Source organism: Hypanus sabinus, chromosome 9 (genome assembly GCF_030144855.1).
Source record: "Hypanus sabinus isolate sHypSab1 chromosome 9, sHypSab1.hap1, whole genome shotgun sequence".
Taxonomy (NCBI): Eukaryota; Metazoa; Chordata; class Chondrichthyes; order Myliobatiformes; family Dasyatidae; genus Hypanus; species Hypanus sabinus.
This window is the reverse complement of record NC_082714.1, coordinates 161,049,256-161,073,005: the sequence shown is the minus strand read 5'-3', so window position 1 is coordinate 161,073,005 and position 23,750 is coordinate 161,049,256. Positions and strand designations below refer to the sequence as shown.

Here is a 23,750-nt window from a genome sequence, read left to right as displayed (position 1 = left end):
TTAGCTAGTTTTGAATTATATTTTTTTTCTTTCTTTTTTCTGTATTTTTTATATCATATATTATGAAATATTTAGACAGCATGTTCATACATATATTGTATGGCTTATGCCTTGGTAAACTCATTTATATTGTAACTATTGTTTATGTTTTTTTTCATATGTAATGGAATTTGTATGTTTGTAATTTCTTTATCAATATATCATTTGTATTCTGTCCATATTACTAATAATAATAAAAAGATTTAGAAAGAAAGAAAGAAAATCTGCCGATGCTGGAGATCCAGAGCCACACACACAAAATGCTGGAGGAACTCAGCAGGCCAGGCAGCATCAATGGAAAAGAGTAAACAGTCAACGTTCCGGGGCAAGACCCTTCATCAGGCCTCAAGCCTGAGTTTTTGCTTGGAACTTTGTTTGTCAAACGTACCAACGTTGGCAGTGAATGAAGAGTTGTTTCGACAATGGTAGAGCCTTTGATCAATGAAGTGCACCATTGCGTGTGATTAATCTGGATGGGCATTGAGAACCTCGGGGCCATTGAGGGCAGTTATCATGTCACATGCTGGTGATAATAAACCTGATTCTGATTCAGACACAGAAACCCCGTCTAAGTGGCAGAAGGGACACACTGTGTCACAAACCATCCACCCGCCTGCCTGATTAGTCACCTTCTGGTGGAACAATCCCAATTTCCCTTGTCAGTCACCTTCAGAAGCTGCAGAACTAGCCAGAAGCAAATCACCAAAGAGGAGAGGATGATAAATCTGGCCACTAGATAATGAGACATAATTGCTATCCTTTTTAAAGAGCCAATCAAACAGTGACGGAACCACACAGCGAAGGGAAAGAATTATTGCTGATCTGTGAAAATTGGCTGAAGTAAACATGCAGTGAACCTCTCGCACCATCGGTCACAGGGTAAATTCATTTTGAAAATCAGCTGCTCTGATACAGGAGCAGCTGGTAATTGATCACCACTGAACTTATTTACAAGGAGCGCTGCCACGAGAAAGCAGACCCATCATTCAGGACATTCCCTCTTCTTAATGCTTGGTGCTGACTGCAGCCTCCACCAGGAAGGGCCCACACCACCAGCTTCTGCAAGAGTTATTACCCCTCAACCATCAGGTTCCTGAACCAGAGTGGATAACTTCGCTCACCTCAACACTGAACGCACCCTACAGACCCACTTTCAAGGACTATACAACTCATGATTTCAGTATGATTAATTTATTATTATCGTTAACATTATTTACATTTGCACAGTTTACTTCTTTTGCACATTGTAGATTTTTCATTGATTCTATTGTATTTCAAAGTTCAAAGTACATTTATTATCAAAGTATATATGCATTACACAACCTTGAGATTTGTCTCTTTACAGGCAGCCACAAAACAAAGAAACCAATTAAGCAGACCAACAACAAACACCCAAAGCGCAGAGAAAAAACAAACAAATTGTGTAAACATTAAAAGTAAGTTAAATGGCATTCAGAGTAGTCAGACACAAAGCCTGGCATCAGTGCAGCCAGAGCAGGCCGCAGCCTCAGTCCAGCACCGAGCAGAGTAAACGTTGCAAAGTAGTGAGCAGAACGGTCTGTCCCTTGCCTCCAGCCCTGACACCCTGCCTTTTCAATCTGGCCCAGCATTTAAATCACCCAAATACTATCTTGCTGTCAGACCCGGACCCTGCTGCTTCAATATGCTCTGACTCTGACTTCTCATCTTTTATCTCTGGTCCTGATGAAGGTCTCGGACTGGAACATTGACTGTTTACTCTTTTCTATCGAGGCTGCCTGGCCTGCTGAGTTCCTCCAGCGTTTTGTTTTTGCTTAATAAGGTATTTAGTCGTTTTCTTAGTTTTGTTTGCTGCTGGTAAGTAGTCTTCACCAGCGCCATCTTAAACCAGAAGAATTTCTTTGTTCTGCTGTGAATGCCTGCAAGAAAATGAATCTCAGAGTAGAATTTGGTGATATAAACATACTTTGATGATTAATCTGTTTTGATCTTTGATGAATAAATCTGTAATAAAAAGGTTGTGTTAGTAATGAAACTGCTAGACTGTCCGAAATGAAATTAAAATTCTCAGTACAATCTCCGAATGATACTTTCTCACACACACATAACAACAATAACGTGTCCGTGCATGGAAATAACTTGGAAGCTGTGTACTTGAGTGGTTAATGGTTGGGCTGAGTTGTTCTCTGATCTTGGCCATTTACGTGCAAATGTTTTGTCACCACACGCGAGGAGACACCATCAGTGCACTGGTGACTGTGCTGTGTCCTCTGAATGGAATTTTAGACAAGACCAACGTGGTCTATAACATCCAATGTGGGGACCGCAACATATGTTACGTCAGCCACACTGAGAGAAAACTGTCAACAATGATCCAGGAACATCAACTGGCAGTAAAATGGCATGACCAACTCTCCCTGGTCTCTACCCACGAAGATTGAGAAGATCACAAATTCGACTGGGTATCAATGAAAGTCATGGCACAAGCGAACACACGGCATACAAGAGAATCCCTGGAAGCATGGCTTTATGCGAAGAATTCCATGAACAAGCATGTAGACCTTGATCCTATTTATCAGCCGTTGCAGCCAGAACGCCAGACCACAATGCACAGCCAATCAACGACGAGTTTCTGCAATGACGTCCAATCACCTGATTGAAAAGTATGTAAAGGGAAAGCATTTGGAGGACACACCACATCAGCAGCCCACTGATGAAGTCTCCCCTCATGGTTACGAGACATTTCCAAGTAAGTTGCCAAGACTAGAGAACAACTCAACTCAACCATGTTCATGCAGAATCAGAATCAGGTTTATTATCACTGGCATGTGATGTGAAATTTGTTAACTTAGCAGCAGCAGTTCAATGCAATACATAATCTAGCAGAGAGAGAAAAAAAACATAATAATAAATAAACAAGTAAATTAATTACATATATTCTATAGGTTATTAAAAATGTGCAAAAACAGAAATATATATTTAAAAAAGTCAGATGGTGTCCAAAGCTTCAAAGTCCATTTAGGAATCTGATGGCAGAAGGGAAGAAGCTGTTCCTGAATCACTGAGTGTATGCCTTCAGGCTTCTGTACCTCCTACCTGATGGTAACGGTGAGAAAAGGGCATGCCCTGGGTGCTGGAGGTCCTTAATATTGGACACTTCCTTTCTGAGACACCGCTCCCTGAAGATGTCCTGGGCACTTTGTAAGCTAGTGCCCAAGATGGAGCTGACTAGATTTACAACCTTCTGCAGCTTCTTTCGGTCCTGTGCAGTAGCCCCTCCATACCAGACAGTGATGCAGCCTGTCAGAATGCTCTCCACAAATCATCTATAGAAGTTTTTGAGTGTATTTTTTGACATACCAAATCACTTCAAACTCCTAATAAAGTATAGCCACTGTCTTGCCTTCTTTATGACTACATCAATATGTTGGGACCAGGTTAGATCCTCAGAGATCTTGACACCCAGGAACTTGAAGCTGCTCACTCAGTAGCCTACCATGACATATTACAGGTGGTCAAAAACCCTAGAATAATCCATTCCTATTAGTGTGATATACAGTCCCATGTGATTTTAGACCTGATTAAGGAAACAGAGCCTAAAGGAACAGCAGAGACTGATACAATTTGACACCAGTGATGTTGCAGGAATCTGCAGTCAGCGTTGAACTCAACATGGGATGCCTTAGGAGTTCGAGCTCCAGACTTTTCCTCAGGGTGCACTCCCAAAGCCTTCTCCATCAGTAGGTATGGTGACTGAGCTTTGAGATCAGTTTTTCTTCTCCTAGATGAGCTGCCAACCATGGTTGACGAGCTCCATAGGCCCTAAAATTTTCTGACAAAAGATGGGACTGATTAAGCATAAAATATTTAACTTTATTTATCTTCAGTGAGGTGGAGAGAAATGAAACCCTGGTGGTTTGCTTAAAAAAAAATTACTCAGGGAATTAGTAACTGAATGATGGGAGATATTCAAGGAGGAGAAGATACGGATATTGTCAAGGATTTTTTTTTAGGAAAAGGAGTTAGAATTTATTTAAATCTACATCCATCCCACAATGTGAGGGAGTAAAAATCTGTGCATTATGACTCTGTTGCAATGTACAGACACGTGAATTTAAAAGTCTCATGCCTTGTAGAGAGAAGCTGTCCCATAGCCTGTTGGTCCTGGCTTTAATGCTGTGGTACCGTTTCCCAGATGGAAGCAGCTGAAACGGTTTATGGTCGGGGTGACTGGTATCCCCAATGATCTTCCAGGTCTTCTTTCTGCGCCTGCTGCTGTAAATGTCCTCAATGGGGGGATTTTCATGTCCGCAGATGCGCTGGGCTACCTGAACCACACTCTGCGGTGCCCAGTGACCGAGGTTGGTGCAGTTACCGTATCAGGGGGAGGGAGAGTACCGTCAGTAATTATGCTCTCAATGGGGCCCTTGTAGAAGGTCTTGAGGATCTGGGGGCCCGTGCCGAACTTCTTCAGTCGCCTGAGGTGGAAGAGATGAGGTTGTGCTTTTTTGCCACAAAATCGGTGTGTACAGTCCACGTGAGATCATCAGTGATGTGTATACCGAGGAACTTGAAATTACTCAACTTTATTCACCATATACATTCATATGTTTTGGGAATTTGCTGCGGTGTGTTGGTCAAGATGTGACATGGAATAAAAAAAGCTGATAGAGTTAGGAGTTAAAATTCAAATAAGGAATAAATGTGCATAAATACCACCATGTATTTACAATGGAAACAGCTCTATAAATAGTGGTTTGAAGTGGTTACATCACTGCGCAGTGACAGAGAGAGATGGAGTAGGGGCAAGCTAGAATCGATCTTCAGATTAACTCCCGGGGGGAGGGAACTTTTAAAACAGCATGTAGTTTTTCTTTTAATAACCCTATAGTGCTGTGCAGAAGGGAACTTTAGGAGAAGGGTTTGTTGGGTTGGAAGTGTCTGCAATGATTTTCCCTGCCTACACCTTTGTCCTGGACATGTACCACTCCTGCTGTGATGGTAGACTGCAGCCAATGACACACACTCCGATAGGAGACAAGGAATTGGTACTTGCTTGGTGAATCGAGCCTTGAGCCTCGAGTGCTTTGTGTAATGCGATTACAGCACCAGTGATGGGCCGTCACTGTAAAGATTTACAGTATTTTGCCGCCTGTAAAGATTTTGTGTGTTTTCCCGTGACTGCTCAGGTTTCCTCCTGGTACTCTGGTTCCGTTCCACATACCGAAGGTGTATGAGTCAGGGTGGTAAGCTGTGAGCATACTATGTTGCCATGGTGAAGCTTGTAGGCTGCCCCCAGCATATCGTTCGAGGTATTGGTCATTGACACAAACAGCTCATTTCACTGTATATTATGATGTACATTTGACAAATACCGCTACTTTTCATCTTTAATTTCTTTAAATAGAACATACAAAATGCTTATGGGAACTACAATAGAGAGCAAGTACAGAGTGCTAAGTAAATTTATTATCCAAGAACGTATATGCCACTCTTGCGAACATAGACAATAAATCCAAGAAACAGAATGGAATCAATGAAAGATCGTACCCAACAAGACGGACACACAGCTAATGTCCAGAAGACAACAAACTGTACAAGTACAAAAGAAAAAAAAGACTAAAAAGATAATTGAACTCATATCCCCCTCTTGTCATTTGGGATTTCAACATGCCTTCAGCTCTGGTCTCGGGCACATCCTAATTCATATCACTTGGTAGTTGTAGCTTTGAGCTCCCTGCCTCCCATGTCATCCGATTCCCTCATAAATTTCTCCATTACTCTTTCACTGTCTACTCCCAAGGACAAGACCAGACTTCAATGCAACTCGAGAGGAGAGCTGCAGTGTTGGAGATGCTGACCAAGGTAGGCTGCTCCTTTAGATTGATGGAAAAGATTCATGGAATTATTCGAAGATTAGTTGAGATCTCCTTGGTGTCTTGGTCCATGTTTATCCTCAGCTAACATGACTATTACTGATTAGGTTATTACTGTTTCTAGGAGCTTGGTCAATGCAAACTATTTAGCTTAGATTAAATTTATTTATTAATCACATGTACATTGAAACATAAAGTGAAATATGGGAAGAAAATGGGGTTCAGAGGGGAAATAAGTCACCATGACGGAACGACAGTGCAGGTTCAATCGGTCGAATGGCTTAATTCTGCTCCCATGTCTTATGGCCTTAACAATCTGATCTTCCTGATCAAAGTTACACCAGAACTGGCTGAGGGGCATTACAGCTCAAGCTGGCTTATTACTAAAGATGCTGAAGGTTCGGTGTCAGCTGTGGATGTGCATTCAGCCTCTCCGCTTCATTTCACTTCTCAAGCATTTCTTACCCTATCATCAACAGATACTCATAACACAGTGCCAAAAATTTAATCACAACCATCTAGTTCTGAAGAGCAGGGCTAATCATAGAGAGAGAGTCTCTTTTCATTTCAGTTCATACTCTCCTGAATTATTCAGGGGGACCTGCTCCAAGGTGTCAAATGTTGCTGTTCACTTTGGTCTCATATTGCACTAGAAAGCATAAATAAATATTGACCCATGCTAAATCACTGCCTTATTTTCATTTTCTTCACATCTAAACGGCCCTCAAATACCCGGATGAAACAAAACCACGACACATAGCAGGGAATTTGTACCGGCCGTCTCCTCCCAACTTTCAGAAAATCTGACGAGTCCTGCCTGAAACACTGACTGTCCACTTCCCTCCACAGACGCTGCCTGACCTGATGATGCTTTTGTCTATTGCTCCAGAGTCCAGCTCATGCCGCCTCTTGTGTCTTTGTAAAGCTCAAAGTTAAGTTGTGAAATAGGTTTATTTTTTTTTGTTTTATTATTTATTCAGCAATACAGTGTGGAGTTAGATCTTCCGGCCCTACGAACCATGCTACACCACAACCTCTACTAACCCTAACCTAATCACGGTATGTGGGAGGGAACCTGTTCATTGCGCGAGGAGGATGTACAGAGAGGTGCCGGAATTGAACTCTGAACTCCGGAATGGCCTGAGCTGCAATAGTGTCATGCTAACCCCTGTGCAACTGTGCTCCCCTGCTCTTATTTACTGCATTTAAAAACTGATCCGCCTTCTGAAAATGGAACATCAGAACATTTAACAGACAGATCGGCTTGCACTCTCCCATCGTGAGGTACGGATTTTCCAAATGCATTCCGCAGAAACAGTGAAAAAATGCATTCCTCAACTTTTACTATTTCCCCATGTCTTACAAATCTAACTTTATTTAAAAAAACACTGAAGTTTCTAATTCTCATGCTCCCTGTCTCTGAACACGGCCGTTACGAATCCTTGCCTGAATAACATCGACGACACGGCACAGAAGGCGAACACTTTGGTTTATGTGAAACACACAAAATGCTGGAGGAATTCATCAGGAGACTCACTTTCAGGGACTCTTCATCTCGCTCTCGATATTTATTATTCTTACTTTCTTTCTGTATTCGCACAGTTTGTTGTCTTTTGCACACTGGTTGAATGCCTAGTTGGCATCGTTTTTCATTGATTCTACTATAGGTGTTGTTCTACTTTGGATTACATGTACATGATGACATATATACATTTATTTTGAGCTTTGATCAGGTCAGGCAGCATCCACGAAGTGAAAAAAACAGCCGATGTTTCTGGCCAGGACAACATTTACTGTTTACTTTTCTCCATAGATGCTGCCTGACTTGCTGAGTTCCTGCAGTAGCACTCTGTGTATTTTGCATATGCCCAGCTTTGGTGTAGTTAACCATATAACCCCACTCCCTGACATTTCCCATGTTTTTCCTCTTCCCGTTGCAAGTTACTACTGAATATCTTCCACTATCCGTTTCAGACAATGCATTTTGTGTGGTCTGGCAGGGGTCGAGGACGGACTCCATCATGTACTGAAACCAGGAGATATTCCTTGGCTGGGAGCGTCACTGGAAATCCATAGAATTCTCTACTCCAAATGAGTGAGTCCCCTTACTTGTTGACCCTGCAACTCAAGTGGATCAAAATGGGGGTTGAGGAGGAAACTAGATTTCAGGCCGACCACGTTCTACTTTATTCATTTAGAGATACAGTGTGGGAGAGGCCCTTCGAGCCTCACCACCCAGTAACCCACCTATTTAACCCTAGGCTAACCACAGAACAATCTACCATGACCAATTAACCTACTAACCGGATCGTCTTTGGACTGTGGGAGGAATCCAGAGCACTGAAGGAAACCACACACAGTCATGGGGAGCATGCACAAGCTTTTTACAGAGGATTCTGTAAATGAACGCTGAACTCTGACCCCCTGAGGCGTGATAGTGTTCACGGTAACTGTCACGTACCATGGCTCCCCAGTTGATACTGCTTTGCCATTCATACTTAATGAATGGTATATACAGTTTCAAGGGCTCATATTGTGTGGCTCTACTCCCATCTCGTAAGTTTTTATTCCATTGCCTGGAAGCATTAAGGGCAGCACAGTAGTGCAGCAGTTAGCCTAACACTAATTACAATGCCAGTGACCCAGGTTCAGTTCCCTTTGCTGACTGTAAGGAGCTTGCATGTCTTCCCCATGACTCCGTGGGATTCCTCTGGGTGTCAGAGTCATGGGAAAAAATGCAGCAGAGAAACAGGCCCTTTTGCCATCCAGTCCGTACCAAACCATGGATGTAATTGGGTGACACAGTGGATCTTTGGGCCTGAAGGGTGTTGCCTGGGTTGGGGAGCGTGCCTTATGAGAATAGTTTGAGTGAACTTGGCCTTTTCTCCTTGGAGCGACAGAGGATGACAGGTGACCTGATAGAGGTGTATAAGATGATCATGTGGGTAGTCAGAGGCTTTTTTCCCAGGGCTGAAGTGGTTGCCACGAGAGGACACAGGTTTAAGGTGCTGGGGAGCAGGTACAGAGGAGATGTCAGGGGTAAGTTTTTTGCTCAGAGAGTGGTGAGTGTGCGGAATGGGCTGCCGGTGACAGTGGTGGAGGCAGATACGATAGGGTCTTTTAAGAGGCTTTTGGATAGGTACGTGGGGCTATGGGTAAGCCTGGTAATTTCTAAGGTAGGGACATGTTTGGCACAACTTTTTGGGCCAAAAGGCCTGTATTGTGCTGTAGGCTTTCTATGTTTCTAAGGGCCTGTTACCATGTTGTATCTCTAAGAAAAAAATTAAAAGATTTTGCCTTGATCTTTTGAAAAGTTTTACTTAAAAATGCCAATTCATTTCTGATCACAAGTTATGATTTAATCTCAGTTGGAGGTTCTGTCCCAGAAAAAGCTCACAGTTTCTATTTTCAGAGGAAGTTTTGCCTCTGGTCAGGCTGCCTTTTAAAGTTCAAAGTAAATTTATTATCTTCTTTCTTCTTTCATCGTGGTTTTGTCTCTCTCTCTCTCACTTCAGTCTGGTATAATTCCTGTTCTGAGTGTTGTTTGTGTCTATTTGCCTGTGTCACTGCAGCAAGCAAGTATTTTGTTGTCCCTGTACCTCAAAGTTCAAAGAAAATGTTATTATTGAAGTACATATATGTCACCATAGATTGATTTTCTTGTGGGCATACTCATAAATCTATGGAATAATAACCATAACAGAATCAATGAAGGACCACCCAAATAGAGCATTCAACCAGAGCACAGAAGACAAAAACTGTACAAATACAAAAAGAAGAAATACTTGCAATAAATAAATAAGCAATGTATAAAGAACATGAGATGAAGAGTCCTTGAAGGTGATTTCATTGATGGGGCAAGTGAAGTTGAGTGAAGTTATCTCCTTCAGTTCAAGGGCCTGATGGTTGAGGAGTAATAATTGTTCTTGACCCTGGTAGTGTCAGTCCTGAGGCTCCTGTATCTTCTTCCTGGTGGCCAGAGTGAGAAGAGAGCATGTCCAGGGCAGTGGGGGTCCCTGATGATGGACGCTGCTTTCCTGCGACAGCGTTTCATGTAGATGTGCTCATTTATGAGGAGGGCTTTACCTGGACTGGGTCATACCCACTACTTTTTGTAGGATTTTCTGTTCAAGGGCATTGGTGTTTCCATACCAGGCTGTGATGCAGCCAGTCAATGTGCTCTCTGCTAACATACTTGTACACATAACAGTGAACTTGACTTCATTCAAAATTCAAAGTTCAAATTTATTGTCGAATGTATATGGTACCTTGAGATTCATTTTCCTGTACATTTAAAAAAAAATAAAGAAATGTGATAGAGCTATAAAAAAACTAAAAGTAAACAAAGAGTGACAAAGAACTAATGTGCAAAAGAATATTGGATTACAGCTTGAAATTCAGAACAGAATTATATCATGTTTGTGAACCGTGGGAGATTTTAACGTCAACCAGATCTGTTGTAAGATTACAGATTTGACACTATGTACAGGATTAGGCTGATAAATGTTAGAAATACAAGTCGTGGTATTTCTGTATGCACATTTCATGACCTCGGTCAAACTTTACCAGTGTTTGGATCAACCAAAATGCAAATATAAAGCTCCCAAAAACATCACAGAACATAGAACAGTACAGCATAGTACACACCCTTCATGCCTATCCTTTGATCTTCTCTAAGATCCATCTAATCCTTCCCTCCTGCATAGTCCTCCATTTTTCTATCATCCATGTGTCTTTCTAAGAGTCTGATAAATGTCCCTAATATATCTGCCTCTGCTGCTACCCCTGGCAGGGCATTTCAGGCACCCACCACCCTCTGTGTAAAGAGCTTTCATCTGACATCCCCTGATACTTTCCTCCAATCACCTTAAAAGTATGCCGCCTCATATTAGCCATTTCCACCTTGGGAAAAAGTCTCTGGCTATCCTCTCTCTGTGCCTCTCACTGTCTTCTACACAATATATATATATAATAACTCTCTGTACAATAGGTACTGCGCCATCTCCCACTTCCCAAGAATAACTTAGAAAATATTTATGATAATATTAGTCTGGTTTAATATGGTAGCAATTTTGCATATTGTTTGAACATTTGAGATCTCTTAATGGAACACAGTATTTCCTACTTAAGTGAGGCCAGTTCACAGTCCAACAGAATGTTTGACAAAGGTAACTCCCCTCCCTCACCTTCTTGCCCTTTCCTTTCCAGTCTTGATGAAGAGTCTTGTCCTGAAACGTTGATGATTCTCCTCAGCAGATGCTGTCCGACCTGATGAGTTCCCCTAGCATTTCTTGTGTGCTCCAACAAAATGTACACACAGCGGCCACTTCACTAGGTACAACTAATTTCCAAGGATGTTGCCTGCATTGGAGAGCACGCCTTATGAAAACAGGTTGAGTGAACTCAGCCTTTTCTCCTTGGAGCGACGGCGGATGAGAGGTGACCTGATAGAGGTGTACAAGATGAAGAGAGGCATTGATTGTGTGGATAGTCAGAGGGCTGAAATAGTTGCCACAAGAGGATACAGGTTTAAGGTGCTGGGAAGTAGGTACAGAGGAGATGGCAGGGGTAAGTTTTTTACGCAGAGAGTGGTGAGTGCGTGGAATGGGCTGCCAGCGACAGTGGTGGAGGTTAATAGGGGCTTTTAAGAGACTCTTGGATAGGTACATGAAATAGAGGGCAATGAGTAAGCCTAGGTAGTTCTAAGGTAAGGACATGTTCGGCACAGCTTTGTGGGCTGAAGGGCCTGTATTCTGCTGTAGGTTTTCTATATTTCTACCTGTACACCTGATCATTGATGCAAAATCTCTAATCAGCCAATCATGTGGCAATAATACCATGTATAAAAGCAGGCAAGAATGGCCACGAGGTTCAGTTGTTGTTCAGATCAAACATCAGAACGGGGAAGAAATGTGATCGAAGTGACTTTGACTGAAGAATAATTGTTGGCTTGAATATCTCAGAACTGCTGATCTCCTGGGGTTTCCACGTACAAGAGACTCTGGAGTTTACAGAGAATGGTGTGAGAAACAAAAAACATCCAGTGAGTGGCAGTTCTGTGGATGAAAACACCTTGTTAATGAGAGAGGTCAGAGGAGAATGGCCGGACTGGTTCAAGCTGACAGGAAGGCTACAGTAACTCAAATAACCACACGTTATCTAATAAAGAGGCAACTGTGTCTTTCTCAGCTGGGATGCCTACCGAATGTGTAAATTTTGCTCAGCCGTGGCTGACACTGCAAAGCAGACTTTAGGGGGGAAAATAAAGATGAACAATAATTCTCCTTCTCTGTGCAAGGGTAAAGATGCCTTTGTCCTCACCTGCCACCGAACAATCAGTAATTTAGCTCTCAAAAGTCATTCCCAGTGCACAGTGTTTCGGAGTGTCTCTTGCCACCTTCGCACCCAAGGTCCAACGCCTGCATCTCAGATCTTTACACAGCTCAGAGAAACACTACTCTGCCATAAAGCAGACCCGTGCAGTGGCTCCATGTCGGAAATTGCTCTTCACGGTGACTTTGATGACTGGATTGCATGCTGACCGTGCCATACTCTGAAGGCTCACTGCCAGTTCGACAAAGCCACCCTTAGGAGTCGTGCTTCACCAACTCAAAGCGGCTGAAAGTATTCCTGGCCCTCACCTTATCATTGCATTCCTTCATCATTTCTAGCTTACTATGCCCCAGGGTCATTCGCGCTCCCGTTCTCATAAACTCCTTCGGAGGTTCATACAGATCTTTGCTGAAGCCTTCGCCCTCCTCTGTTTGGTAGAGTAATTCCCCACGATTGAGCAAAACGGGGGGTGATGGCAGGGAGATGGTGCTTTCGTCCTCTGAATCATCTCTCGATATTTTGTTTCTGGATGGGGCCCCAAGACCTTGCAGCGCGTTCCCAAACGCCAGGTCTGCGAGGTGAGCGTTGAGTACAAAGGGGAAACCTGGTACGTGGTTTGGTCTGGGGCCCAGTGGACTTGCCCTGGTCAGTGGGTCAGGAGCCCAGCCATTGCCCAGTCTGTCATTCTCTCTGAATTTCCAGTTGATGGCGGTCGCGTTGTTGGAAGCGCATGGGCTGGTGCGCTTGCGTTCCCTCAGCACCTGAGCCGCGGGTGTGGCTGCCTGAGCGCTACTGCGAGGGCTGCTCCCAGATAAGCTGCTCGACGGGTTGGAGTGGGCCACGTCCGCCAGCCTTTCCTTCGCGAAATGGTGGTTCGCAGCAATCCTGAGCTTGGACGTGTAGCAAGAAAGGTCATCGTCTGCAGAGGAGGAGAATCGATCGATTGGTTTTGACATAGCATAAAGGCAGCGAAATTCATCATCGAATTCTTGGGTCAGCTCTCCCGTCAGTAACATGACAAAGTTGAAGTTCACCTGTCCTGAGAGCCAGGTAAAACTGCAAGAGAGAACACAGGTAGTCAGTGTCCTTGCATAACTAAATCTTCCAACATTCTGGTTTTTCTTGTTAAACCTGCACATATGGCAACAGATGGGTAACCGGCTCTGTGGTTGCTCCACACTGTTTAAACTAGTAACTTAGTTTACTATTTATACATTTGTACATAAAGTGGCCACTTTATTAGGTACACCTGCACCCCTGCCCATTAATTCAAATACCTAGCCAGCCAACTCAATGCATAAAACAAGCAGAGACGGTCGAGGTTCAGTTGTTGTTCTGACTAAACATCAGGGCGAGAAAGAAATGTGGCTTTGATCATGGAATGATTGTTGGTGCCAGACAGGGTGGTTTGAGTATCAGGGTGCTGATCTCAATAGACAATAGGTGCAGAAGTAGACCATTCGGCCCTTCGAGCCTGCACCGCCATTCTGAGATCATGACTGATCATCTACTATCAATACCCGGTTCCTGCCTTGTCCCCATATCTCCTGGGACTTTCACTCACAACAGTCGCTGGAGTTTACAGAGAATGGTGCGAACAGTGAAAAACACCCAGTGAGTGGCAGTTCTGTGGGTGAAAGTGCCTTGTTAATGAGAGAGGGCAGAGGAGAACGGACAGACTGGTTCAAGCTGACAATAACTCGAATAACCACGTGTTACAACAGCGGTGTGCAGAAGAGCATCTCTGAACACACAACATGCTGAAGCTCAACGTGGAGGGGTTACAGCAGCAGAAGACCACACCGGAGTTCCACTCCTGAGGGGAAGATGAGTGTTTACAGTGAAACGTTTAGTGTTGTGTGCCCTCTATATACAGTAGATCATTTCTGCACATCAGCACATCGAGATAGTAGAAGGGAAAACAATAACAGAATGCAGAATAAGATGTTACAGTTAAGGAGAAAGTGCAGTGCAGGTTGACAAGGTGCAAGGACAGGCAGAGGTAGATCTGCGGTCAGGAGTCCACCTTACTGTACTAGCAGCCATTCATTAGTTTGATAACAGTTGGTTAGAAGCTGTCCTTGATTCCAGGCCTCTGTATCTGCTGCCCAACGGGAGTGGAGAGAAAAGAGAATGTCAGGGCTTCCCTCTTTACTGAGGGGGGATAGAGTCTACAGAGGGGACACTAGCTTCCGGGGGCATAGATTGAGGGTGAGAGGGGAATGTTTTATAAGTGACCTTATAATGTTTTAACACAGAAGGTGGTGAGTATATGGAACAAGCTGCCTGGGGAAGTGGCTGAGGCAGGTACAGTAATATCATTTAAGAGGCATAAACACAAGAAAATCTGCACATGCAGGGAATCCAGAGCAACACACACAAATTGCTGGAGGAACTCAGCAGGTCAGGCAGCATCTATGGAAAAGAGTAAACAGTCGACGTTTCGGGCCGAGGTCCTGATAAAGGGTCACAGCCGGAAACGTCAACTGTTTACTTTTAGTGTGTGCTCATTTTCGAGGCACTTGGAGGGATATGGGCTGAAGGCAGGAAGATGGGACTAGCTGGGTGGGCACTGTTATTAGCATGGACTGGGAGGCAAAATATCTATCTGTGCATCTATCTGTGCATGCTCTATGAGTCATAAGAACATAAGAAATAGGAGCAGGAGTAGGCCATCTGGCCCATCGAGCCTGCCCCACCATTCAATAAGATCGTGGCTGATCTGTCTGTAAACTCAGCTCCATCTACCTGCCTTTTCCCCACAACCCTTAATTCCCTTACTGTGTAAAAACCTATCTAACTGTTTCTTAAATATATTTAGTGAAGAAGCCTCAACTGCTTCCCTGGGCAGCGAATTTCACAGATTCACCACTCTCTGGGAGAAACAGTTTCTCCTCATCTCCGTCCTAAATCTTCTCCCCTGAATCTTGAGGCAATATCCCCTAGTTCAAGTCTCACCTACCAATGGAAACAACTTCCCAACTTCTATCTGACCTATCCTTTTCAAAATTTTTATGTTCCTATGAGATCCCCCCTCATTCTTCTGAACTCCAGAGAGTATAGTCCCAGGCGACTCAATCGCACCTCACAGATTAACCCCTTCGTCCCTGGAATCAAACTGGTGAACCTCCTCTGCACTGCCTCCAAAGCCAGTATATCCTTCCTCAAGTATGGAGACACAGTACTCCAGCTGTGGCCTCACCAGTGCCCTGTACAGTTGTAGCATGACCTATTTTGAATGACACCTCCATTTCTTGTAAATACAGACATGCGCCTGAGGCATAAGTGACAAGCAGCTGAAATCTCCCCCCAAGTGATTCCATCCATTGGGTGAACTACGTGTGCCTGTCTGGACACGCCCCCTGCTGACTGCTCCTGTGGCTCCTCCCACAGACCCCGGTATAAAGGCGATTGAGGCCTGAGCCCGGCCTCTCAGTCTCCAGGATGTAGTATGGTGGTCACTCACTGCTTGTTCCTTCTTCCAGTCAATAAAAGCCGATATCTCGCCTTACGTCTCAGAGTGAGTTATTGATGGTGCATCAATCCAGTAACTCCATCATGCATGGTCCCAAGCCCGGCTGTGAGAGGAGGAGGGTTGGGCATGGGGCCAGAAATGCTAACTGGAGCTCCAGGAAGGATCTTTTTTTAGAAGGCGTGTGAAGTCGTGTGGTGAGTGGAAGCCAGCGGGTTGATCGACCTCCTACTGGCCCAGGACAGAGGACTCTGGCGAGCTGCTGTTGGCAGCTTATGCCCCAGTAGGGGTGATGGGCTTCAGAAGAAGAAGGAACATCACCCATAAGACCAGAAGATATAGGAACAGGATGAGGCCATCTGCCCAATTTCATCATGGCTGATCTATTTCCCTCTCAGCCCCAATCTCCTGCCTTCTCCCCATATCCCTTAATACCCCGACCAATCAAGAACCTATCAACCACTGCTTTAAATATACATAATGACTCGGCCTCCACAGCCACGAGTCAGCACGAACTCGTTCCAATAACGTTAATAATTAATATTCTTGATCTGCATATCCTTAAAATAACATTCCCTATCCCTCGAGTTCTTATCACCACACTGCTTTGCTTACCTTCTGGGCCTGATTGCCAACATCAGTTTTTATTGGAACCGCAGGTCGATTTGATACAAGCTGTACAGGGAAGTGCAGATGGGGTTTGAATCATAGAGCACAGCACAAAAGCAGGCCTTTTGGCCCATCTAGTCCATGCCAAACTGCTAGTCTGCATAGTCCCATCAACCTGCACCTGCATATAGCCCTCCGTGTACTTACCCCAACTTGTCTTACTGAAATGTAATCACACTCACTACTTGCACTGGCAGCTCGTTCCACACTCTCACCACCCTCTGAGTGAAGAAGTTCCCCCTCAGGTTCCCTTTAAATACTGCACCTTTCACCCTTAACCCACGACCTCTAGTTCAAGTCTCATCCAACCTCAGGGGAAAAGGCCTGCCTGCATTTAATATCCCTCATTATTTTGTATTCCTCTGATAAATCTCCCCTCATTCTCCTTCACTGCAGCAAATAAAGTCCTGACCTATTCAATCCTTCCCTACAACTTAGGCCCTCAAGTTCAGGCAACATCCTTGAAAATTTTCTGTTTACTCTTTCAATCTTATTGACGACATTCCTGTATTGATGACATTCATCAGAACTACACACAACTCCAAATTCAGCCTTACCAATGTGGCAAAAGCTGTCTTTAGAACCCTCATTTACCCGTGACACCTCTTTAAAGGAATTATGGATCTCTTTGTTCTGGGGCACCCCTCAGTCCTACCCTGGTTTCACCCCCTAAAGCACAACACCTCACACTTGTCTGTATTGAATTCCAGCTGCCATCTTCCAGCCCATATTCCCAGGAGGGCCATGGTGTCTGAGAAAGCGCAGGAGGCCCATTTTTGTTTAATTACTAAATGCAGTGATGTGCTGTGATCGAGAACATGTTGCCTAGAAGCAGATTCAGTCACAACGTTCAAAAAGAGATTTGAATATTTTGGAGCTAAGGTCAAGTAGAGCTAATTAGACTTCTTTTCAGAGAGCTGGCATGGGGATCTGGGGTTGATGTTTCCGTAATGATGCAAGAACAACTAATTCAAATAAAATTGAAGATCAGTCAATCGATTATACCCTCATACTCTGACTGGGTAGCCTCCAATCTGACAGCATAAACATTGATTTCTCTAACTTCCTGTAATTTCTTTCCACACCCCCGCCTCTGTCTTCTTCCGCTCCCCATTCTGCCATCCTCTCACCTCTTCTCTTCTCCTCACCTATCATCTCCCACTGGTGTCCTTCCCTCTTCCCCATGGTTCACTCTCTTCTCCTATCATATTCCTTTTTATTCAGCCTCTTCATCTTTTCCACCTATCACCTCCCAGCTTTTCATTTCATCCCCCCACTCCCTCACCCACCCACCTTTCCCCTCACAGGTTTCACCTGTCATCTTTTAGCTTCGTCTCCTCCCATACACCCCCCAACACCTTCTGATTCCTGCATCTTCCCGCTTTCTTTCTATCCCAATGAAGGGTCTCGGCCCAAAACATCAACTCCTCACCTCGATGCTATCTGACCTCCTGAGTTCCTCCAGAATTTTGAAAAACATTTCACTGTTTGCCACTAGAAGATTTTTTTGGATATTTTTTTAAATACTGGAGATTCTGCAGATGCTGGAAATCGAGAGCAACACACAAAATTCTGGAGGAACTCAACAAGTCAGGCAGCATCTATGGAGATGAAATCAGGCTGAAATACAGTGTACTATTGGGTATTCTAGCACCTTATTTTTTAATGTTTTGGTTTTAGTTTAATTTTATTTTATTTAGAAATACACCGCAGAACAGGCCCTCCTGGGCCAACAAGCTGCGCTACTCAGCAATCCACCAATTTAACACGAGCCTAATCACAGGACAATTGACAACGACCAATTAGCCTACCAACCAGTATGTTTTTCGACTGTGGGAGGAAACCAGAGCGCCCGGAGGAAACCCGTGTGGTCATAGTGACATTGTGCAGACGGTGTTAGAATTGAACTCTGCAGTTTGATGCTCCAAGCTGTACTATTGACATGCTAACCTCTACCTCGTGTGCAAGACTTTTGCTGTCTGTTTCTTAAAAACGTTGATGTATTTGAAGGCTTGGGAGGATCCCCATCAGGGGATCAGAGGTGGAGAGGGGCAGCAACAACGGGTGGGGATACGTCTCTACCAAAGGAGGGGTAAGGTGCTCCTTCCCTCTGCTGGCCTGCAGGTCACCCTTGGGCAAGGTGTAGCACCTGCTTAGTCCTCGATCAGGGTCACGTGAAGCCGTGGGAGCAGGTGGTGGACGGTCGGTTGAGCAGCCGGTGCAGATCACAAGTCCTGGCTATGTGACCACTGACAATCTCTGAAGAGTATTGATAATGGCTGGGGGTCACCCATCTTGTAAAGACACTGCCCAGAAGAAGACAATGGCAAACTACTTCTGTAGAAAAGTTTGCCAAGAACAATGATGGTCATGGGTCCATGATTTCCTACGTCATACAACATGGCACATGATGATGATGCTGAGTGCTCTATGACTGCAAGCTCTTGTATACTCTGCCTGATGGAAGAGGGAAGAAGTAAGATTGAGGTGGGAGAAGCTGTTACTTTTCGGGGGGGGGGGTGCAGTAAGTGTCTTCCCCACCCTACTCCATGCTTTCTGTTCTGTTTTCCTCCATCTATCTCCTACCTGCCCCTACCTCTCAATTCACCCCTCCCCTACTTCAATCTTCATCCCTCCTCAGTCCACCAATCCCTCAGTGGCCTGTCTCATCACACCTCCAGGTTCTTCAACAGGTTTGATGAGGAGGCTTCTTGTTTACCCCTCTACAACCCATCCACCCCCAGCTCCTCCCCTCTCACCACTCGCCCTCCATCTCTCTGGAAGGACACCGGAGAGCCAATGACCACAGACACGTGGACTGTCGCTGCTGAGCAGGTAAGGAGAGAGCTTGGCAGACTTCACCCAGGCAAGGCTGTGGGACCGGACGGCAACAGCACCAGGGGTTCTCCAGGTGTGTGCTACTGAGCTGGGTGCTGTCCTTAATCTGAGCCTGAGCCTGGAGAGGGTCCCTATGCTCTGGAAAATATCCTGCCTACTTCCAGAACCCAAGGAGACATGTCCCACCATGCCCAGAGACCAGTGGCACTGACCTCACATGTTATGAAATCATTAATCATTAAGATCACTGGACCTGTCATTATCTTCCCACTTCAGTGGGATTTCACCATTTGGATGAGCCAGGCAGCACTGTGAGAATCATGTTCTTTGCTTTCTCCAGAGCTTTTAACACCATACGAGCTGCTTTACTAGGGCGGGAGCTCATGGAGATGCAGCTGGATGCTCCACTAGTGTCCTGGATGACAGACTACCTGTCCAGGTGGCTACACTACGTGAGATTGCAGAGCTGTGAATCAGATACTGTGTTTAGCAGCACAGGGGCACCTCAGGGGACTGTCCTGTCCTCCTTCCTGTTTTCCATCTACACCTCGGACTTCAGATGCAACTCAGAGTCCTGCCACCTGCAGAAATTTTCCAACGATTCGGCAGTTGTGGGACTCAGCCAGGGTCAAGAGGCTGAGTACAGAAGAGTGGTGGCCAACTAGTTGAGTGGTGTGGGCTGGATCACCTGCAGCTCAACATCAGTAAGACAAAGGAGTTGGTGGTGGACTTCAGGAAGGTGGAAATACCCTGCATTTCCATCTCCATCAAGGGAATGGATGTGGAAGTCATCTGGGACTACAAACACCTGGGAACTCACCTAGACAAGAAACTGGACTGGACTAAAAATGCCGAGGCTCTGTACACTGAGATGCACCACTGAACGCCACAGGAGATCCCTTCTCCGTGGCTATAAGACTCTACAGCTCCTCCTTCTGAAGCATACGTGGTTTCGCTGCACATCAGTATTTTGCACTATTACTTTTTAATGCACATTTTGTATTTTTCCTGTACCTCAATGCTTACATTTTGTATTTTAAAGTACATATTTCTGACCGAGCAACCTTGTAACAACAATTTCCTCCGAGATAAATGAAGTTTTATTTATCTTATCTTATTTTAGCATGATTTTCTCTAGACCCCAAGCCTCCTATCTCAGTCCTGCTCAGGGTTTCAACCTGCAGCATCTGGAGTATCGCACACAGTTCTGGTCACCTCACTATAGGAAGGATGTTGAGGTTTTGGAGAGGGTGCAGAAGAGGTTTACCAGATTCTGCCTGGATCAGAGGGTGTGTGTTGGACAAACTTGAGTTGTTTCTAAGGAGTGGCAGAAGCTGAGGGGAGATCTGGTAGAGGTTTATAAGATTATGACAGACAGTATCTTTCTCCCAGGGTTGGAATGTCTAATACCAGAGGGCATGCATTTAAGGTGAGAGGGGATAATTTCAAGGGAGAGGTAAGTTTTTTGTACAGTAAGTGGTGGGTGCCTGGAATTCACTGCCTAGGGTAGTGGTAAAGACAAGTACATTAAGTTTAGAAATGGACGTGAATGTGAGGAAAATGGAGGAATGTTGATCTTGTGCAGGCAGAAGGGATCTGTTTAGTTTGCAATTTGATTACTGATTTAATCAGCTTGGCACAACATTGTGGACCGGGGCCTCTTCCTGTGCTGTACTACGTTGACGGCTCCTCTCCCTCAACAGCTGCTGCTCGGGGACCTCCAATGGATTGCCCATTGCTTCTGAACCAGTGCTGCCATTTTATGAACTCCATTCAGTTTGCTTCATTCAACCAAAAAGCACCTGTCTTAGTCTTGGTAATGTCTGAGAGTTTTAGGTTCCTAGATATGAATGCAACCAACAGCTTGGGCTGATCCAACCATGTAGATGCGAGACCCAAACAAGCTCACCTGCACCTCCACAGGAAAGTCTGCAGACTGTGGTGGATACAGCCCGGTGCATCACAGGAAAAGCCCTCCCCACCACTGAGCACTTCGACAAGGAGTGCCCATTGTCAAAGGCCTCCACCATCCAGGCCACACTCTCTTCTTGCTGCTACCAGCAGAAGGGGGGCAGAAACTGCTCTGGCCATGACCACAAGACTCTCAGAGTTATGGATGCAGCTCAGCACATTGCAGAGAGCAGCCTCCCCTCCACTTCTCACTGCCTCAAGAAAGTAGCCAACATAATCAAAGGCCACTCACATCGTGGACATTTTCTCTTCTCCTCACCTACCATCAGGAAGAGATAGAAAGGCTTGAAAAGTCACCCCATCAGGCCCAAGGACAGATTCTATCCCACTGTTACAAGATTTCAGAACGGACTTCATACAGTAAAAATAACTGTGCTCGTGGACCGTTTGTCCCATTCCCATCAGGGAGGAGGCTACGCCACATCCACGTCAATCCACCAGACTCAAAAACAGTTTCTTTCCCCAAGTCGTAAGGCTGATCAACCCGCCCACCCACTCACCCACCCCTACACACCCCCAACCACCACAACTTTATCATTTTTTTTCTGCCACCTTATGTACAGACTCTTCTGAGCCTAGTGTCACTTTATGGACATAAAATCCATCTATGCATATAAGGTACGTTATGGTCCTGTGTGGAATTCCTACGCACATATATACAGCTAGGGTGCCTAAGACTTCTGCACAGTTCTGTATTTGTCAACGTGGAGCGGAGAGCGAGTTTGTAAATCTGACAGGAGCAAAGAATGTTAAGAATGGTAAGGGTGGAGTGTTGTGGGAGGGGTGTGGGACAGATGGCAGAGAAGGAGTGATAGGGCAGGGGTGTAGTGTGGGTTCAGACTCACACAGCCCTGAGATACCACGCGAGGTCATTTGGTTCCAAACAATAGGTTTATTGATCATTACAGAATGTCTGTCTGGTGCTCCCTGCTCCCTTCCCTATCCCCTCCCGTCTCCCAACCATGATTCCCCCCTCTCTGCCCCCTTCCCACTCTCAGTCCACAACAGAGACCCATTTCAGAATCAGGTTTATCATTCTGTATGTCATGAAATCTGGTTTTTTTGCGGTAGCAATACAGTGCAATACATAAAATTACTACAGTACTGTGCACAAGTTTCAGGCACCCTAGCTATATTTATGTGCCTTAGACTTTTGCACAATATTGTATATATTTATATTTATTGTGCTTTTTATTATTAGTGTGTTCTTTATCTTATTGTGTGTTTTTGTACTACATCGGATCCAGAGGAACAAATACTTTGTTCTGCTTTATACTTGTGTACTGGAAATTACATTAAACAAATTTGAATCTCCTCATCAAGACTTTATTACCTGCCTGCACCACACTTCCTCTGCCATTGTAATGATTTATTCTGCTTTGTGTTATTGCTTTTCCTGAAAGCACTGTTGTAATGAAATGATTTCCATGCATGGCATGCAAAACAAGATTGATAGGTGATGACGATAAACCAGTTCAGAAAGGAAGCTGAGAAAGCTGCTCTCCCAGTTTATATAAATCTGTCTCTAAGCCAGTTTCAGAGCAGCCCTGAGCTGAAAGAGTCTGGCACCTGAGCACTAAAGCCCTGTGCCGGTCAACTGGCTGGAGGGTTCACTGATACCTCTAACTTCTTGCTTCAGCAGTCTGAGGTACCCACCTGCCCGAAGCAGGCTTCACTTATACCCATGCCTGAGAAGAACCTGCCTCACTGGCCCACTGTCCTTCATAAATCAAAGTATTGAGTACAGGAGATGGAATGTTATGTTGAAGTTGAATTAGATGGTAGTGAGGCCTAATCTGGAAGTAGTATGCGCAGTTTTTGTCATCTACCTACAGGAAAGATGTAAATAAGTTTGAAAGAGTGCAGAGAAAATTTACAAGGATATTGCAGGATCTGGAGGACGTGAGTTATAAGGAGAGATTGAATAGGTTATGACTCTATTCCTTACAACCTAGAAGACTGACAGGAGATTTGCCTGAGGCATACAAAATTATGAAGGTTATAGATAGAGTTAAAGCAAGCAGGCTTTTTCCACTGAGGTCAGGTGACTACACCAAAAGGTCGTGGGTTAAAGGTGAAAGGTTTAAGGGGAACAGGAAAGGAAATTTCTTCACTCAGAGGGTTATGAGAGTGTGGAAGAAGATACCAGCACAAGTGGTGCATGGAAGCTCAATTTCAATGTTTAAGTGAAAATTAGACAGGTTAATGGATGGTAGGGGTATGGAGGGCTATGGTCCCAGTGCAGGTTGATGGGAGTTAGGCAGTTTAAATGGTTTTAGCACAGACTAGATGGGCTGAAGGACATGCTTCTGAACTGTACTTTCTATGGCTCTATGACTCTTTCTTTCTTTCTTTCTTTCTTTCTTTCTTTCTTTCTTTCTTTTCCAATCTTTTTATTATTATTAATAATATGGCCAAAATACAATTGATATATTAATAAAGGGATTATAAACATACACATTCCCATTGCACATGAAAGAATACATAAGCAATGATTACAGTATAAATGAGTATTCCCAAAACATGAACAACACAGTGTATATATACATATATATATATATGAACAAGGTAAA

General features: G+C 44.5%; 1 protein-coding gene across 1 annotated transcript in view; it reads right to left on the bottom strand.

The window, feature by feature from the left end:
* Positions 1-10,163: 10,163 nt before the first annotated feature.
* The window catches only part of fam83c (family with sequence similarity 83 member C), a 45,498-nt gene continuing 31,911 nt past the window's right edge, over positions 10,164-23,750 (bottom strand). Inside the window, exon 4 of the mRNA XM_059981205.1 lies at positions 10,164-13,283. Coding sequence (XP_059837188.1) covers positions 12,482-13,283 — 802 coding nt within the window. The 3' untranslated portion in view covers positions 10,164-12,481. The remainder of the gene's footprint in view (positions 13,284-23,750) is intronic.